Source organism: Cynocephalus volans, chromosome 17 (assembly GCF_027409185.1).
Source record: "Cynocephalus volans isolate mCynVol1 chromosome 17, mCynVol1.pri, whole genome shotgun sequence".
Classification (NCBI taxonomy): domain Eukaryota; kingdom Metazoa; phylum Chordata; class Mammalia; order Dermoptera; family Cynocephalidae; genus Cynocephalus; species Cynocephalus volans.
In genome coordinates, this window is record NC_084476.1 from 39,442,238 (window position 1) to 39,461,753 (window position 19,516).

The following is a 19,516-nucleotide window of genomic DNA, read 5'->3' on the forward strand; positions in this document are numbered from 1 at the left end:
TTGCTGGGTGAAGGAGAGGGATTAGGGAGCCCTGGGGGAGGAGAGCTACAGGGCAGCACTGAACTCACATATGGGCGGGAGCACCAGAGGGACAAAGGAAACCCTTTGATGAACTGTAATAGCTCAGGTGAGTGACTAAACCACCTTTGGTCTGGAAAAAGAAGCCAGGGGAAAAGGCATCCCAAGGGAGTCTGAAAACAAAATGCAGGGGAGGATTTCAGACTAGGAAAGGTTTATTACTAACATTTATTTTTTTACTGGATTTCTATCCTATAAAGTGGGCATTATTAGCATTCCAATTTACAGAAGAGATAACCAAAGCACTGAGAGGTGCTGTCCAAATTTCACCAAGATAAACTGGGATTAACTGGTTTAACTGTGGTTGGTGAGAAAAGTACTGAATATATTTCATTTGCTCTACTATTATTCTTTAAAAGGCAAATTTAATTCAGGGCTTTAATGTTTGCCTTTTATACATTTAAAGCAAAAACTGGGTGCAAGATTCAAGGGTGCAGTCAATTTCAGATAAAGCACAGAACACACCTACATCTCGGTGGTCATGCAACTTTCGAACTTACTGCCACCTAGTGGCTACCTATGCTTACCACAGCGAGGCAGCCTAGAATACCAGAGCTGCCCACCAATACCAATACCAGATGTTGCAAACCAAAACTTGTAAAGGTAGAATCTGTCAAATATCATATGTATTCACTCCTATTTGTGAAGGTTACTGCCAAATCAGTGTGATGTGAGAAGTCAAGACTGTGTTTTTCAATGACCACCACGTTCCTCCCTCATCCCTGCCTCCTTAGGACAAGTTTGCGACTTCCTCTTGCTTCCACCCCCGCCCCCACCATATGTTCCTTTATGGTACACACCTTACTGATGGCAATCTACTAATTTGTACCCTACAGGGTCTGTGAGCATCCTGATCGGGGCAGGGACTTATTTTATTAATCTGTAAATCTCAAGCTCCTAGAACAAGGCCTGGCACAAAGGAAGTAGCAAGTGAATGTTTGTTGAATGAATATGAGTGAATGCTTTTGACCTGCACTTATCATCACTCTATGATTCAGGCCAAGATTAAGTAGCATTTTATTTGAATACTCTAGATAGTAAACATTTGAAGGGGATGGGTGAGGAACTGGAAGGGGCTTCCCAGGGAAGTGTCCAGGGCAGGTTGGGGCAGGGGTCCCTTGGAAGTTGACCTGTTCACAGTGCAGTGGATGCCCGGAACTTCTGGGTCAAGCAGAACACGGCAGCTGTGAGGGCCGTGCACTGACGAGCCAAGAGTTTCACACTCAGGTCGTGGTAGCCTCTCTCACAGGTCAATTTAGCAGCCTCTACAAACTGGTGGTAGGTATACACCACATCCCTCAGATTCCCAGCCGCTTCCCTGTGCCGGGCAGAGCAGCGGCTGCAGTCTGTGAACTGGAAGCACAGGCTGGCCAGCTGGACCAGGTGTTGGAAGGTGTCACGTACGGCACCCTGCATCTCTTCAGGGGACTGGTCCATTCTGATCACATGCTGACAGCTCGACAGTAGCTTCTGGGAGCCCATACAGAGGCGGTTCCGGCTTTCAGAAAAGTGCCAGGTGCACTTCTCTGGGGGGTGTTTGTTTCCAATCCACCAGGAAGCTTCTAAAATGTCCTGTAGCTCCAGCAAGCTCTCCATGAGTTGGATGAAGCCCTCGGGGGTGCTGGCAGGGGCGGCTTTCAGCTGTCTCAGAGCCCTGGAGCAGTACTCTGGCCAGATGTGGCTTTTCCTCAAAAGGGGCTCAGTGCTGCAGCTGTGGGTCCGGGCAGGCCTCCAGGGCAGAAGCAGCTGGCTTCCTGCAGAGGGCGGTGAGGTGAGGGGGGCTGTGGTGTGTGCTTCTGAGTCCTTGTCGTCTTCCTCTGTCTCAGGCTGCGGGCCACGAAAGCACGTGGCATAGGAGAACTGACAGCTGCACTGATCCAGCCCAATCCTGGGAGCTGCCTCATCCACACCCGCAAAACCCAAAGATTTGGCTATCCTGAGACTGGCAGAAACTTCAGGATGGCTTTCTGCAGCAAAACACAGGACAGACTTCTCAGCAGGAAGGCAGATGCTAGAGCTGTCTTTGCTTTCTGACAGTGAACAATGGTTTGAAGCTTCTAAATGGGGCTCCTCTTGGGAACATGGTAGTGGCTTTAGCGGGGAAGGATCTGGGTTAAAACAGACCTGCTGAGGGGTTTCCCGAGGGGCTGTATCTTCCCCTGTTACATGGTTAAGTGGCTCTGCCTTGACCCCCTCTGGAGGGAAGACTGATGGAATGTTCTGTTCCCCAGGTAAAAAATCAGGCTCTAAATCCAACTCTGCCAGCATTTTTTGTTCTTGGGCCCAGCAGGCTTGGCCTGGGGTTTCTCTGCTTTGTCCTCTGGGGGACTGTGGTGGGGTCTGCGCAGTCCTTGTTACAGGAGCCCCCAGGGAGAGGGAGGTTATGGTCTCGCCAGCTAGAGTACGAACATCAAGAGCCAGTGGAACAGCATTTGACTCATCACCCTTGGGGTCACCTGAATCCTTCCCAGACTCCTGAAACAAGTTAGTGCCATTTTTGTTTGTAATTTCTCTGTCACTTTCAAAAGACAGTTGTCCTTGTTGCTCCTTCTTTTTAGGGACAGAAGCCATTTTCTCTCCTGAATTTATTCCACATTCATCACTTTCATGTCCATCTCCAGGAGACAACAAAGGCTCTGTGTTTTGGGGGGCAGTTTCTTGCATATGATTTGTAATAAAAGATCCCAATCCTATTTCCAGTTGGACTCCTCCCAGCTCTAGTGTTTCTCCTTGAGAGATATTATGTGGTCCTGGGCTGAGGGCCAGGCAGACTCTGTCTGGGTTAGGGTGATCACTGGAGAGGGAGAAGGTGCTGTCCCCATGCTCTAGGGTGAGTTCTTTGGGGGCAGTGCCATCTGGGTCTTGAAATAGAGGTAAGATTTGGGAAGGCTGGGCTTGAACAGTATCTGGGCCAGATGAACCTGGGTTGGAACAGTGAGGGGTGCTTGCCAAGGAAATGGCAACAGTGGCAGTCAAAGGGGCAGCCCCAGAATTCTCTTTATGGTTGGGGTCAATCCGGAGGCGAATGGCAGAAATGGAAGATACTCGAGAGTCAATGACTGATTTGGTTTCCATGGTCTCGGGCTCCATCTCCATGACACTGGAGGCTGGGTTTTTGTTCTTGGTCTCCCTCAGGGGAGCCTGCAGCCCCAGAGCCTTGGTCTCCAGGAGGCCAGGCTCACCTTGCACATCCTGCAGAGAGGACACAGTAGGAGAGGGTGCACTGAGGGCCAGGTAGGGTTCCCTGTCATAGTAGCAAACGTCATCCACGCTCTCCAGGGAGGCTGATGGCACCAGAGGAAATGAGACCTGGGAGGTGTAGTCAGTCTGTAGGAAAGACCTTCTTTTTCTCAGGGTCTTGGAATACTTCTTTGCCCCTCCCCTTCTGCTCGGCTCTCTTCCATCTGGCCCAGAGTTCGGGCTGTCCTCAGGCCTGCAAGTGCTGGCCTTACTCTGCAAGCTTATGGCACTGGGTTCTGTAGCAGAAACAGCTCTGGGCCCTGGGAGTCAAGAAAGAAAAAAGTATATCAAAAGCAGAAAAACAAAAAGGTTTATAGAGCGTGGGCTCAGGCTTTGGGCTTGCCTGGTTTCAAATCCTGGCTGGGCTGTGTAACCTTGGGCAAGTTAAATCTTGATCTCCTCAATTTCCTCATCTGGAAGATGGCAATAATAATTGCGATAGACATTTTTTGATTTTTCATTGCCCAAGATCCATTTCATTGTCTTTTGGTCACAGTACCCCAACTTCCTTTCAGGGAATGACATCTCCGCAACAGTTACAGACTGTTGGAACTGTTAATGAAAGTGCTTTCCCTGCACCAGCCAAGCGATCAGATTTATGACCCAACCAATCATCCACAAATTCTCCAGAATTTTAAACTCAAACACATTGATTTAAAAAAATGATAATAATAAAAGTAGAGCCCATTCTTTCCAGCCACAATATCCTGACAATACAGATGAGGAATCCTGTTACCCAGACTCCCGGCCTGGTTGCTGTCCACATCTTAACCCAGTCCTTCAGACTTGCCAGCAATTCTATAAGCTTATGTCCTTTTGACACTTTTTCTTTGTGTTTATGTTAACTAGGTCAGTTGGTACCAATGGTACCAGTCAGCGCAGTCTTGCAGGTTAAATGAATCAGTACGTTTTTGTAAAGCACCTAGCACAAAGCTTGTTGCCTAACAGGTGTTCACTAAAAGGGAACTGCTGCTGATTTGTTATTATTGTCACTTTCTGTGTGAGGGTTATGAAGGGCCTTTCTTTTGACAAAAAAGGGGTCACAACTGTCAGTCACAAGCATGAGGAGTCCTGTGCATGCTGGATGGATCTTTCAGAGAGGAGAAGCACTGCTGTGAAGAAGTCCTGGGAATTACCAGAAGGAATTAGGATCTCAACCTAGCATTTGACAATCAGAGGCCTTGTATACTCAGACCAGTAGGTTCCGACCTGGCTGCAAGCTATTGAAAATCTTATCAAGGGGCTGGCCGGTTAGCACACTTAGTTAGTGGTAATACCAACGTCAAGAGTTCAGATCCCTGTACCAGCCAGCTGCCAACAAAACAAAACAAAACACAAAAGTCTTATCAAATCCTAGGCTGTTCCCCAGGCCTTCTAAATCAGAATCTCTGAGGCAAGGACTGAGGAACCTACAGGTTTTTTTCAAGGTCCCTTGGGTGACTCTGATGCCCATCCATGTTTGGGAGCTGTTGTACTAGGCTACCTACAGCCACTGATCGAAGCAGTTTCTCGGGCCCACAGAGGGAGGGGCTCCCGGGCTGAGTCAGGGGCCAGACCAGAATCCCAGTTCCAGAGTCCCAGTTCTGGGCTCTCGCTTCAGCACCACACTGGCTCTCTGTAAAAAATGAAGTGTCCAGTATGGACCTTATGTCCCTGACTAGACTCCCATAAAAAGGCCCTGCCTGATGGTCCCTGTCATGCTCCTATCCTTCCCCCCAGGGCAATGGCTGGTCCAGCGGGGCAAGGCTGGGGACACAGAAAGCTGTTGGCTGGATTCTTTGAGGAGCAGTGTACATTCTGGCCATGGTTTCTCCTCTCCTTAGGGACACAGTCAATTACCGAACTCAGGGTAGATAGTGGAGAGTTTGTTCATTCACTTAGCAACAATTGCCAGGCACTGTGTGCTGGGGACACAGTGATGAGTGAGAAACACACAGTTCTGAGCTCAAAGGAGTTCTTAGTCTAGTAGGGAAGAGAAATGTCAATACAAAATCATACAACCGAATATGTAGTTATAGGCAGTGCTAAACACCAGGCATAAAAAACTCCGGGTTCTTTAAGAACATGGGACAGAGATGGAGAGACCTACCCTGGTCTGAGAAGTCTGAGAAATGTTCCCTGAGGAAGTGAACTTCCAGCTGTGACCTACAAATGATGGGTCTCACCAGCCAAGGATCAGGGTAAGAAGAATGCTTCAGGCAGAAAGAGCAGCATGTGCAAAAGCCAGAGATGGAAACAGCTGGCACTTTTACCAAATGGCAAGGAGGTCTGTGTGGCAGGAATGCAGAGAGGGCTCAGGAAGAGGGAGAGGGACAGACAGAGGCTGTGCCACAGAGGGCCTTGAAGGGCCTCACAGGGCCCACTAAGGAGCTGGCCTTTTCCCCAAGGGCAATAGGAACCAGTGGAGGGCAGGCAGTAGAGGATCAGCGAGCCACAGCAAAGGGCTGAAACAGAAATACAAGTGATGCAGCTTTCCTGACTCCTAGTGGGTCACCCTCAATGTCTAGTGCTATTTTCCAATATTTTTTCTTCAGAGTGCAGCATAAGTGTATGTGTGAGTGTGTGCGCGCATGTGACCTGCACATGTCCTGCAAGGATCTCAGCTCGGCTTGGGAAGTCATTCTTTGTGGAAAGACACTCCACATGCTTTGTGGAGGAACACATGACAACCCGATAGAAACATAGCCAACAGATCCCCTGCCTTCTGATGTCATGGTCCCTTGGGCTCCAAAAGGCCCTGCAGGGCTACTGATGGCCTGTCAGTTAGGTTCTTCTGGCTTCAAGGCCTTTAATGTAGCTTCAAGGTCAACAATAACACAGTCAGTTCCCTCTGCTGGGCACTCCCTTCAAACCCTTTTCTTTTTTCTCCATCCCACAAGGCCCAGCCTATCTGCCACCTCTTCTGGGAAGCCTTCCCTGATTCCCACTGTTGAGTGAATCCGTCCCATCTCTGCTTGCCCACAGTTCTCTGAACCTCCCTTGTAGGCCTGACTTGGAAGCCATGATGTTTGTAATTTGGCCCATGGAATGAGGTCTGCCTCAAAGTGGAAGTGGACAAGGACTCTGTTTTACTTATGTGTCTTTCTCTCAAGCTTGGCCCTGGGCCCTAGGCCCTGATGAGTCCTCAGGAGCTGTCTGCAGAATCTGCAGAGCTGCTGGGCAGGGCTCACCTGAGAGGGTGTGTGGGGGTGTGAGCTTGTCAGCTGCGTCATAGTATTCCTCATCTGAGCTGCCGTCCTCAAAGGTCGGCGGCGGGCTCGGGGCCAGGGCTTCCAGCGCGGTGCTGGGCTGGGCCTCAGTCCAGCCCTGCTGACCCCAGGCTGGCGGGGCTCCCCCCTGCCGGGAAGCTGTGCTCTCTGAACTGTCGCTCAGGTGGCTGGCCGGGGAGACGCTGGAGCACAGACTGTAGTAGTTGATCTGGCTGCCCTCATACATCCTGGGGTCCAGCCTGACCATGCTCAGTTCTGGTCCCCAGCTGAATGTCTCGGGAGCGGGACTCTCGGAAAACTCTGTCTTGTGGCCCTGAGGGTTGGTCCTCTGGGTCAGGTCCAGGAGACAGAGGAAGCCATTGGTTTCGATCCCGCTCCTCTCCTCTTGGCTGTCGGAATCAAGACTGTCTGGGAAACCTGGTGAGTCAAAGTAGAAGAAGCTAGACCTGATGGAGGAGCAGGCATCTAAGTCATCCTCCTCCAGGGCATCCATGGACTCGCTCGAGCCACTGGTCCTGCAGCCTCGGCTCTCGGTGTTGGCCGAGTCGGATGCCTCAGACTCGGCACTGTCTGTCATGCTGCTGGCCCCACAGGTGCTTGGGCCTTTCCTGGACACCTCCAGCATGGGGCTGTTCCCAAGAGGCTGCTCCTCTTCTGTGAGAGGACTGCAAGGGCCCAGCTTCACCAGGCGTCTGTCAGAGAGAGGCTCCAGGACACAGTCTATTTCAGAGGACTCCTCAGAGTCGCTGCAGGCCCTGGATTCATAGCCTGCAACACAGGGGATGCTGAGGGTTACAAACCAGCATTCTGGGACCGGCAGATGCCTGGGTGTCCTCCCACCCCCTCTATCCTGCCAGATGAGAAAACTGAGGTCCAGAAGAGTGACTGGCCCAAGGTCATGCTATAAAGACTGACACAGGATCGTAAGGACTCCAAATTCCATGTTCTCCCTACACCATCAGGCCACCTGCCTCACATCTGTCTGGGTCACCTAAAGGAGACAGGATTAACTCCATCCCTACTTCTGAGGAGAACTATCTGCTTGTGGAAACGTGGTGGGTATTTAATTGGATTTCACTTTGTCACGGGCAGTATCACCCAGGTTTGCTAAGCCACTCCTCAAATCTCAGCTCTGAACTGTCTGGGCATCAAAATCAGATGGGAAATCATATTAAAAAAATAGAACAGATCCTTGACCCTGCCCCTGCCATACTGAGTCAAATCTCTAGGAAGTGGGGCCTAAGACTGTATTTTTAGCAACTTTATGGGGATTCTTAGGCTGCTAGATTGGCACCTTCTAAAGGCTGGCCTTGGGGATCCACTGGTACTATGGGCCTTTCAGGAGGTGTAAACTCATCTAGATGCAGGTGCCCAGGAGGGATTAAAGGCAGGAGGGTGGGGGACATTGAGCCGGGTCTCCAGTCTCTTTTCTTCCATGAGCCTCTAGAGTGATCTTTCTAAAACCTCTCTCTGATCACATCACATTCTGCTTAAACCCTCTGATGGCTTCCCCTGCCTACAGGGAAGAACCAGAGCTCTCCCACCAGAATTAAAGATTCTCACAGTATGGCCTTGTTGCCCCTCACAGCATGGCCTGACTCCTCCTCAGATCCTGGCTGCCCGCTGCAGCCTTCCCCACCACGCCCCAGCCACATAGAGAGCTTCTCACGGATCATGACACCTCGCCCTTGTATCAGGTCTCCACGTTCTCTCTGCCTCGAATGATCTCTCCTCTTTTCTTTGCCTGGTTCACTACAGCATGCTCTTCAAGATCTATGTCAAATACCTCCCCCTCTAGAGAACTTTCCCCACCGCTGCTTTCTGCCCCGGCAGCAGTCCTCCCACCACCGACCTCCATAACACACCGCCCCACTCTGTGACATCTCCCCACCCAGACTCTGAGGCATCATCCCTCATTCTCATATACTGCATGAAAACAAAGGAAGCTCATCGCTTCCTATTTTACTGTTATCTCTTCTCCTGAGATGATTTATGTCTACTTTATCCATATGGAGGAAATACTAGATAATGTGCTACTGAGCATCTCTTCCCATATTATCCCCATTCATTGACATCACATTGGTAGCTTGAAATTAGCCATGGTGGGAGTGTTTATACCACAGAGTTAGGCAATTGCTTCAAATCAGGGTTTTTTCACCCTGCAGAGAGAGTCAAACATTTCTTAGCATACCACTGGGAAATGCTGCATTGGTAGTGCTGAAACAAAAGCCTGAAGGAAATTGGAAGTTAGCCTGAGAAACTGTTCTTATCTGCCCTCCACTTCTTCATTCCTTATATGATATGATTTCAAATCTCTTTTGTCTCCAGGTATGCCCTTCCTCTAAACCTGTCATTTCTATTATAATAGAATTTCTATTATAATTTAAGAGCATGCAAAAGCGTGCATAGGCAGGGAAGAGAAGCCAGGTCATCTGCTTTCTGAACAAGTAAGTGATATCTCTTTTTGCTGGGAAATAATAAAATGCAATGGATCTTAGAGATGATTTTAGAAAATACAGAGAATCAGAGATCTTCAACAGCATTCTTTGGCTTTAGGAGAATTTCAGGTACAAACAAAGTTTCTCTATGTAGGATTTAAGAAAAATCAAGTGTTTACTAGGAAATAAGTGGAGAAGTAGCTCTCATAATTTGAGTTGAAGTCTCAGCTCAATTCAATTTACCACCTTCCTTTAGGCTGCCCTTACCTACAAGGCCAGTGAAATGGGTCTGTCCTTACTAGGGCCTCACCTTCTTCAGCTGATACCCGGTGCACTTGTTTGTTTCCAGGCCAGAGGAAAATGGAGGTATCTGGGTCAACAAACAGCCTGTAGTACCCAGCAATCAGGCAGGCTAGGTCTTTTGCACTGTTGCCTTCCAGCAGCAAAGTCAGAACCTTGAAGGTAAAGAGAACTTTTACATTTATAAAGGGCCAAGGGACAGTCTGAAGACTGACAACAAGGCCATGTGGGGCCAATGAGAGATTCCAAGTGAACCCAGCCTTGGGCCACAGGCAGGCCTTCTGGTGCCCCATATTCTTACCTACAAGGCTTTAAATGAGTATATGCATGTACACATACACAGACACAATCATACCTGTGCATGCACACACTCACGAATGCACAGTGGGTTCCTCCCATAAAATCTACACAGTGTCCCCTGTTTCTCCATTCTCTGCCCCCGTCCTCCATATCAACCATCCCACCCTACCCTGCTCAGTCATACAACAGGGTCCCCTCAAAGAGCTAAACTAAAAAAGGAAAAGAAGCAAGAATGAGTAGAGAATGAGGAAGAGGGTGATAAGAATAAAGCACCATTCTTGAGCATGTTGAGATTAAATCAAAGGAGGGCAGGATAAGTGTAGGACTTTCCAGAGAGGCTCAGGACGTACCCTGCACTATTTATCCATTTTAGTTCCTGCCAGTCAAAACTCTCGGGCAGCCATCTGGTCCCATGCTTGTGATAAAAATCCTCTGGTGTTCCCATCTAAATTTCTGAACCCAACAGGAACATCTCTATCAGGAAAGCACATGGTCTAGCTCAGTTTATACAAAAAAACCTTTTAGAACCTTCCGACAAAAATGCACTGCTCCATCACTTTCCCTTTGATGGGACAGGATGGACAATCCATTCTCTTAAATGGATGCTGGAGATGGACAATAGACTTTATTATTATTCAAAACTCATATAAACTACCCTAGAATAATTTAGCCCCAAATCCCAGAAGCTGGATACAGAATCTCTCCCCCTTATGTTACCTTGACATCCTGAAGATACACTTTGACCATGCTCACTTTCTCAGACTCTTCTGTCAGCTCTACACGGCTGATGTTTGCAAACTCCGCCAGTGTGGACATGATGTTGAGTTTGCTATTGATAATTTGGCTAATCCCATACTTGGCTCCAACTAGAAGGGCAACATAGGATTCTCTATCCTGTAACTGCAGAAGAGTGAAAGGGGAATTAGTTTCCGTTCATATGATAGTGAAAATACAATGCATAATCCAAGAAATGCAAGAAATGATACCTCTCTCTGCAAACTCCTCAATTACTACTTTAGGTCCTCACCATCACTCCCCTAAACTATTGCCTCACTTGGGCTCACCTGGAGCTAAATTAAATATACATTTATTTCCCATAAGGCCATCTCCAGTAGAGCACCAAGCCACAGGACTATTACCTGTTCTATAAACACAATCTGTACTTTCATACCTATGTGCCCACATTCATGATGTGTATAATCCCTTCTCTGCTATCATTACCTATTGAAATCTCAACCCTTCTTTAAAAGCTTACATCAAAACCTGCTGTCTACGAAATCATCTGCCTGATCTCTGCTTCCTCAAAACAGAACAGCCCCTTTCCTCTGTGTTGTTCCCATACTGTTTCCTCTGTACTTGATAGCACTGAGCACATAACTTCCTACTGTAATTATTTGTATTCAACTGTCATATTCCATGTTAAGTTTCCTGACAACAGAGTCTGTGTTTATCTGTATCTGTAACCCCCACTGCCCAGCAAGCACGCTGAGCCAGTTCAGTGTGGTTGGCTGCTTCTCTCATTACCAGTTCTTTTCTCAGACAGGAAAGGTAAAGGGAGACTGGGGACGGGAACTTGACAGCTGGGAGAGGGAAGGATTAGCCCTTGGGAAAATTGGGAAGTTTTTCTTGTACCTTTAAAACCTTCCTTTCTGTGATCTAATCTCTTTTCTACCTTTGGGTCTTCTACTTATACAGAGACTCCATCTATTTTTCCTCTTCTCCTTACCATCTGATGCTCATCCTTTCTCTCAATACATTGATTCTCCTCTTCCGTCTACGCTGTTGGGTCAGCAATCTGAATAAACTGACCCATGACAGTAAATAACTGAGAAGCACACCAAATCCTCTGTCAGAGTTTTGTTGACATTAAAACAAAATAAAACTAAAAAAGCCTCTAACTGGTAAACTGGCTGTGTTCTGCAGGGTTCTGGGCTGACTGAGAGTTCCCTTAAACAACATCCCCATACTCTGCCTGCTGAAAAGCGCATGCTCGAAGCGACGGCAAGAACAGGAACAAAGCAGAGGGCTCTTCCAGTTCTCTCTTCCCTTCTCAGGCCCACCCCTCGGTTCTTCCCTTCCTCTCAACAATCAGGGCCCCAGCTTGGCAGTCAGGCTAACATTCTTATCTTTCCTTCATGATTTCCAATTTTTCTTCTCTACCTTCATATGCCCAAAGCTCCAGAGTAAACCGCTTACAGCACCCTTCACCCAGAACGCCCTTCCTCTATACTGAAGCCTGGCCAAGTTCAACCTCTCTTCACTCTCTTCTCCTTCCTATACTCACCCTGAAGCTAGCAGTGGTACCTGTGTCTTCAAACCCCACAGTGACAGGCCTGTACCTGTCTCATGGCTTTGTTTTGTCTTGAGTAGCTTGTTTCATCCTTTAAGGATGGGAGTCACTTCTGATGCAGCCCTGCCTCCCATCTATCATAGGGCTAGCACTAAGCAAAGATATGATACTTGCCAGTGGTGTAATATTTAGTTCCCCAAACAAATTCCAGTACATGACAGAGTCCTCAGGAATTTTAAGCTAAAAGATATATAGATTTTCAGAGGATCTCTGAGGTCCCTTGTAAGAGTAGGATTCCACAGTTCTCTAATACATACCATTAAAGTAGCATTAAAGATTTTCCCACCATATGTCTTGAGTTCCCCAAGGATCTGTAGATAATTTAAACGTAGCTGGGCAGCAGAAATAAGTTGCTTAAATAGAAAAAAAAAAATTGTTGAAGTCAGATTTACTCACTTGCCTAAAATCCAGGCAACGTTGAAAAAACTGTCCCTGAGGTTTCACAACAGACAGCGGGGTGGGCTGCAGAGGCTATGGCTACATTACCTTCTGTCGGGGTTCCAGCAAATTCTGGTTCCTCTTCATGTGGAAGCTAATGGCTTTCTTGATGTCTTTGCCTTTCATGTTTCGGAGTAAAGTTGGAGATATAAAGTTCTCTATTCCCCAGTCTTTCCTGCCATGAGACATTGGAGACAAGGAGGCCCATTTTTACAGTGTACTTGGCTCTAATGAAGAGCGTAATTATATTCGATTTAGTACTTAGTGACTCCAATACAGCAATTATGAGCCTCTTTCTCCAGTGGAAGAAATACATATACTTATTTATTTATATATTATCATATATTTATAATACTACAGATTATTATATATATTTATTTGTATATTATTTTATAGATATATAAATAAAATATATTATAGAGAATATATATATTCCATAGACACACATGTCTAGCGCCCTCTCTGTGTCTCTCACACACACACACACACACACACACACACACACACACACACACACACACACACACACACACACCCCACAAAAATCACCACAGCCACTCAGGAATTAAACCCCGCTTACTATTCTGGGAGCTCATTACTCTTGGTGTGGTGTGATAATCTATTCATCAGAGAAGTTCTCAATCTTTTTTCACCATGTGTGTGACAAATAATGATCACACATGTAGAAAACACACTCGTGGGGCAACATATAGCACCTGTGAGTTCCCAGGGCCAAGCTTCAGAATGATACAAGCCTAGCAGCCTCAAAATCCCCCACAAACTTGTTGAAAATACAGCCTCTCAGCTCCCAGTCCCTAGAGATTTGATTCAGTACAGCAGGGGTAGGGCCAAGGATCTGTTGTACTTTTTTTTAAGTATGATTCTTCATCTGATTTTGATGCCCAGACAGGACAGAGATAAGATCTAGGGAGGAGCTTAGCAAAACTGGATAATGCTGCCCAGAGCAATGCTAAGCTAAGAATCAGGAGATGCTGGAATCCTAGGACTTGAAGCTGCACTAGTAGGGGTATAATGCAATAGGAATTGGTTCACGCCCCTAGGAAAAACTAATTTCCAAGGCATTCCTGCCTTTACAAAAGCCTGACATCAAAGTTGTCCACTGATTTCCCAAGATATCCTCCCTGGAACTGGGAATTTAGAAGGAGACCTTTGTGTCATTCTATTTGGAGCTGGCTTCTGCCCTAGAGGGGACAATCAGGTTCTGACATCTGGGGGAGCCAGGCTGGATCGGACAGGCTGGAGAGAGAAATGGATGGAAAGACAATGGACAGACAATAGGTGGGTGAATATCAGCTTTTGGTAGAATCTAGCCATCCTGGCCAGGGGCCAGCAAGTTATAAAGGCAACACAACTGCTGTCCCCTGCCACTCACTCTATATACTTCAAAGAGATCTTCTGTGGCTGTGCACACGCATAGATCCTCTCCTGGATGTGCAGGGCCGCTAGTCGAAGTGCAGAGCTGCATTTCATTTCTACAGCAAAGCGCTCCTGGAGCACGTCACTGCAGCTCTAGAAGAGATTAGATCAGAGCATTTGAGAAACACAAACCGACATACTGTGTCCCCTGGTTCTCTCAGGCGAAAGGCAGCAGGACCAGGAGCTCAGCTTTGAGACCTGGATCAGACAGTTCTTGGCTGTGTCACCTTGGTTAAGTTACCAAATCTCTCTGCACACTAGTGTCTTCCATGGCTAGATGAAGTAGTCAAATCTACCTTCCACAGTTTCTGTGAGGTTTAAATTAGATAACGCATATGAAAGCAGGTACAAAGCACACAGTATTATACAATATAAAGTACTGATGGCACTGTTATTGTTATGATTATATTCTGCCACCATTTCTGTAAGACTTTGGGCAAGTCAATCCACCTCGTCTAAGTTATGTATTCTGTAAAATGGTGATGTCTCCCAAATGATTCTTTTTCATCAGAATAAAAATGATATAATAAATCTCACCTAAGGAGGTGGAGTAGGGGGAGCACCAGGCTAGGGGTCAAAGAGCCAGTTTTTTGGCTCTGCTAGTAAGTGGGTGACCAGTACAAATCATATGACCTTTCCAAAACTTGGTTTCATCATCCGTAAAATGAGGCTTTGAAGCACTAACGTCCCTTTTAGCAATAAAAGCTGTAATTCTAAAGATCCTAAAAAGGTATTAGAAAATGTATCATCTACATTGAAGACTAAGCCTAAATTTCATTATTATGTTGCAAATCTCCTAACATAGCAACTCGGTGATGGAAAAGGGAATTCTGAGGGATAATCAGGTCCTCTCTTCTTCAGATAAAGATAATCCCTGCCAGGGAGTTGCTTAACTGCCTTGGTTCATGTTTAAAACAACCCAATGTGCCATCTTTGAGAACAACCACTGTTATGTTAGGAAGCACAGACCCAGTCACCTGCAGATAGAGGTATTCAAAGGCCACAGGGTCTTCTTTCAGGAGATCCAGGGGGTCCTTGGGAACAAAACACACCCTGAAGAGGCAGCGAGAGTCATGTGACTCTTCTCTTTCTACCACCTGTGATGGGTAAGAGAGATACTATTAATCTTCCAACTGCCTTTGTCCTTGCAGGTATCCCACAAAATGACTTAAAAAGAAAAAAACACAATGAAAGACAGTCTCTAGAGACTTTGGTTTTAGTGCCTCCCAAGAGAGCTGGTAGACCCCTGCTTTGATTTTCTTTCTCATGGATATAAAGTGTAAAAGGTTTAAAAGGGTATATTTTCCCACTGACTCATGCCCCAGTTCTCCTTTCCAGAGGAAAACCCTGTTTCCAGTTTCTTACATTCCCTTCCAGAGACAGGCTATGTATATACACACCTCCATATATGTATGTTCTTTTCCACAAATAATAATGTAGTGTACATACCATTCTGCACCTTACTTTTTTTCACTTAACCTATCTTAGGGATTTAATTTGATTTTCTTTTCCCATGCAAACGGAATAGAAGTAATTTTTTTAAAAATTGCAAGCAGCAGTATAAGAAGGTTAGAGACAGGGAGAGATTTATCTGCAATGAGGAACGCTGAGTGGCTTCCATGTGGTCAAACCCTACTCATGCCGTTGCTCTGCTTAAAAAGCTCCTTCCCCTTTTCCAATAGCTGAAATCCTACTCATCTTTGTAAGAGTACACACACTCAACAAGGGTTTGTTGAACTGACCTGTGTTTGGCTTTAAAAAGTTGATACAACAAATCACTGAATGGCTGAAAGATTGTGGCACAGACAGACCAGCTATGTTTGCTCTGCCCTGCCATCAGGGACCATCTCAGGGGGTAAGTCCCACAAAAAGGGCTTAGACACAGCAAAATTCTTCCCTAACATCTCAAAGGCAGCAGGTGCAAGATCATCTAGAAGCAAAAGATCAGGGCTCTATCAGCTGTATTACCTCGAGAAAATCACCTCTCTAAGCCTCTGTCTGTTTCTGAAAAATGGGGACCTTAAATCTGTGCCCTTACTACATCATAAGAGCAGATAAAAATCAGGCCCGGTTCTCATCCTGCTGTGTCCAAGCTCAGTGAGCTCTGTGCCTTCTGCACCAAACTGGCAGATGTACTGAGCTCTGACCCCAAAGGTTCGGGCTGAGGTGTGCAGCCAGCCCAGCCCATGCCTCCCAGGAGCAGTGGGTGGTCTCCCTACCTGCTGGATGAGTTCCTCCTCATGCAGGAGGTGCAGCCGGGAGACACTGTACTGCTCTTCCAGGACCAGTGCAAAGTACTCAATACTTCGGATCGACAGCTTCTCCTTCACTGTGAGGATGATGTCCTAGCAGGCAGAGAGAGGCACAGGGGTCACCCAAGGAGCAGGGAGGATTTCCCTGACCTTCTCGCTGCTCCTCGGTGTAGCTGGGAAGAGAAAAGCCTGTGCTGACGGGTCCTCTACCAACGCAGTCAGGCTCCAGCTCCAGCTCCCACCCATCAGGCCCCTCATAGCCCCACATCCACGGCTCCCCATTCCTCTGGCTCCAGGGCCACCCATACGGACACCCTCTCTTGCTTCACTTGGAAGGCTGAAGCCATCCAAGGGGGCTCCTTCCTCCCTCTTCAGTGCTTCTAGATTCATCCTCTCTCTGTCATGCCCAGTCTGTATCTTCTGCTAGACAGTCCCACCACCCACCCCCTATCAACTGTGGGAAATCGACCTGACATTTCTAACTTCAGTTTCTTCCTCTGAAATGGGGGTAATGATGCCTACTTCTCAGAGTGGCTGACAGGAGGAAATGATACTAATGCTGTGCTGAAGCAGTCGCTCCAGCGGCCCTCTGTCATGACAAGGTCTTGGCTTCCTTGGGGCATTCACACATGCTGTTTCCTCTGCCTCGCACACTCTTCCCATGACTCTTCACAAGCCTGTTGCTCTTCAAGTTTAAGTCAAATACCACCTCCTCAGAGAGGCCTTCTGTGGACACTGTTCTAAATGTGATTGTCCCTGTTATTCTCTGTCCCTGTGATGTGTTTATTACCCACATCGTTATCAAATATTAATTTCTTCAACAACAGCTATGTTCTTTAGTAAGACAGTACAGTAAACCAAAGGGAATGGGTCTAGACCTTGATTACCACTTACTAGCCGTGTGTCCCTGGATAAATTGCTTACTCTCTCTCCATGCCCCAGTGTTTCCATCTGTAAAATGGTCATAATATTAACACCTATCTCATAGGGTTGTTATATACATTAAATTAATTTCCTCATATAAGGCACTTAGAATAGTACTCAGCAGATGGTAAGTATTTACCACATACTAACTGCTAACATTTGTTTTCTTGCTTATTATCTTTTACCCTGCTAGATGGTAAACTCCCTGAGAATGCAAACCTTACCTGTCTTGTGCTCCATTATATCCCCAATGCTTGGCATTTAGTAGATGCTCAGGAAACTTCCACTTGATGAATAATCATCATAGATGTCTGGCCAGAAATTTAGTAAGTCCCAGACCGCTGGGTACTACCTGCTTCTCGTGACTCCCAATTCTGAATCCTCTCTCTAATTGTTCCATCACCCTCCATAACTAACCAGTGTCTAAGCCCTGAAGAGTCTATCTGCTTCTTCAACTCAACAACTTTAATTCAGTGCCTACTGTGTGCTAGGCATTGTGCCAGCCATAATGGAAAACATGTCTCTTGACTCTGTCCCTTCTCCATTCTCCCACGTCTACCTTGACTTGAGCTCACACATTTCTCCTGGCTTTGCAGAGTGGTATTCAAAGGACCCTCCAGCTACCCACCTATTCTTCACCTTGCCTCTAGAGCAGGGGTTGGCAAACCATAGCCCATGGCTGTTTTTGTAATTAAAATTTTATAAGAACAAAGCCATGCCCATAAGCTACAATGTGCAGAGTTGTATAATTATAACAGAGACCTGATGACTTGCAAAACATAAAATATTTACTATCTGATTCTTTAGAGAAAAAATTTGCTGACTCCTGATCTACAGGAACTTGTCTAAGCCTTGTATTTGTCACGTTCTCCCTTGCTCAAGAATATTCAGTGGCTCCCCATGGCCCACTGGCCAAAATCCAAACTCCTCAGTTTCATATTCAAGGCTCGCAAGCATCAGGTGCCAAAGCACTTCTCCCAATTTATCTTCTGTTGCTTCTCCCAATGTACCCTGCTCACAAGCCTCATACGCTTGCCAAACTTGCACGTCTCTGGGTCTTTGTTGGTGCTGTTCCCTATGCCTGGATGCCATCTTCACACACCACTCCTGGCCTGTTCCTGTCAAAAGCCAATCTACCTTTCCAAGTCTGCCAGGTAGGCCACCACTCCCTGGAGGCCTTTCCTTGCCACCCAGCTGGAAGCTCTCCCTCCCCTGAGCTCATACCACACCGTTTCTGTGCTGCTTTCATGATCCTAAGCACACTGTACCTCATTTTATAGTAAGTTATCCCCACGTCTCATCTCACCCAGCCCAACCCAAGACTCCAGGCTTGTAATTTACTTTTATATCACCAACAGCCAAACTGTTGGTGGTACAGAAATCCCTGGCACACAAAAAGTGTGAGTAAATATTAGCTGAGTCAAATGACATAGTATTTTCCTTGATTTAGAGAAACAGGGTTTTCTGATATAAGAACTTTTCTTCCTTTGGTAAGGGAGAGGGTAACAGAAGTAACTGATGAACTAACCATGATTTTTCCTTTTTTCACCCTTAGAATTTGTTTATATTCTCTTTGTCATAAAGAGCTAAAATATTTAATTTTAAAATTTTGGCTACTACAGGTAAGTAATATTAACCAGTATTATACTGGCTAAGTCCTCATTCATTTCCCCAACTCTCTGTCATCTTGGGTTTAATTCCTCTCTGATGTGGGCTCTTACTGTAAATCACTTCAAAGTCATTTTGGTCACCCAAGGGTGACTCACTTTAAAGAACTCAACCCTTCCAATGGCAGCATAGCGAGCTCCAGCACAGAGTTCAAAAACAGACTAAGTTGGAAGCCAGTTACGAGCTAGGTCACCTTGGCAAGTCTTGGATGTTTTGGTCCTGTTTTCTTGTCTGCAAAGTGGGGACAACACTAGTCACTTCACAAGGTCATTGGGGGAATTAAATAGATAGTATACATGAAAGTGCCCAGGAGAGTGCCTGACATGTAGTAAACACTTAAAATCCATTCCTCCCTCCCCTTTCTCCTCTGGGCTTGGAACTTCCTGGGTTCAGAGAGGCTTTCTCCAGCTTCTTCTAAGGCATGCTTAGGTAAGAATGGGATAGGGCATTTGGAGCAGCTCTAAGAATTGCTAAAGGAAGATGCCAGAGAGAAACACTGGGTACAGGTGTGTGTGTGTATGTGTGTGCGCACATGTATGCATGTGTAAATGTATGTGTGTGCTTTCATGTGTGTGTGTGTGTGCATGTGTGTCTTGGCTACTGTCCATTACACATAGCTGCACTGGCCTACTGGAACCTGCTCTTCCTCTAGCACCAGAAAAGCTAGGCTTGATTTTTTTTTCCCTCCTAATCCCAGCAATGCTTTATTTGAAGAGAAGAGAGCTTATGCATAAGGGAGGCAGCTATAGGGAAGCTAGCTCTTTAAGAGGAGCTGTCCAGGGTCCCTTCCAGGGCAAGCGGTAAGGGCTAGTGTCATCATTCTGCATCTCTGGAGGTGGCCTATTCTGTTCTTCCTGGTTGCAGCATGGACACATACTTAGT

General features: G+C 46.6%; 1 protein-coding gene across 1 annotated transcript in view; it reads right to left on the bottom strand.

Moving 5' to 3' along the window:
- Nucleotides 1-1,212: 1,212 nt before the first annotated feature.
- The window catches only part of FRMPD1 (FERM and PDZ domain containing 1), a 46,839-nt gene continuing 28,535 nt past the window's right edge, over nt 1,213-19,516 (bottom strand). The window contains exons 7-15 of the mRNA XM_063082627.1: nt 16,010-16,135; nt 14,768-14,887; nt 13,747-13,883; nt 12,402-12,528; nt 12,173-12,268; nt 10,283-10,465; nt 9,276-9,420; nt 6,489-7,295; nt 1,213-3,578 (exon numbers count right to left, since the gene is read on the bottom strand). Coding sequence (XP_062938697.1) covers nt 1,213-3,578; nt 6,489-7,295; nt 9,276-9,420; nt 10,283-10,465; nt 12,173-12,268; nt 12,402-12,528; nt 13,747-13,883; nt 14,768-14,887; nt 16,010-16,135 — 4,107 coding nt within the window. The remainder of the gene's footprint in view (nt 3,579-6,488; nt 7,296-9,275; nt 9,421-10,282; nt 10,466-12,172; nt 12,269-12,401; nt 12,529-13,746; nt 13,884-14,767; nt 14,888-16,009; nt 16,136-19,516) is intronic.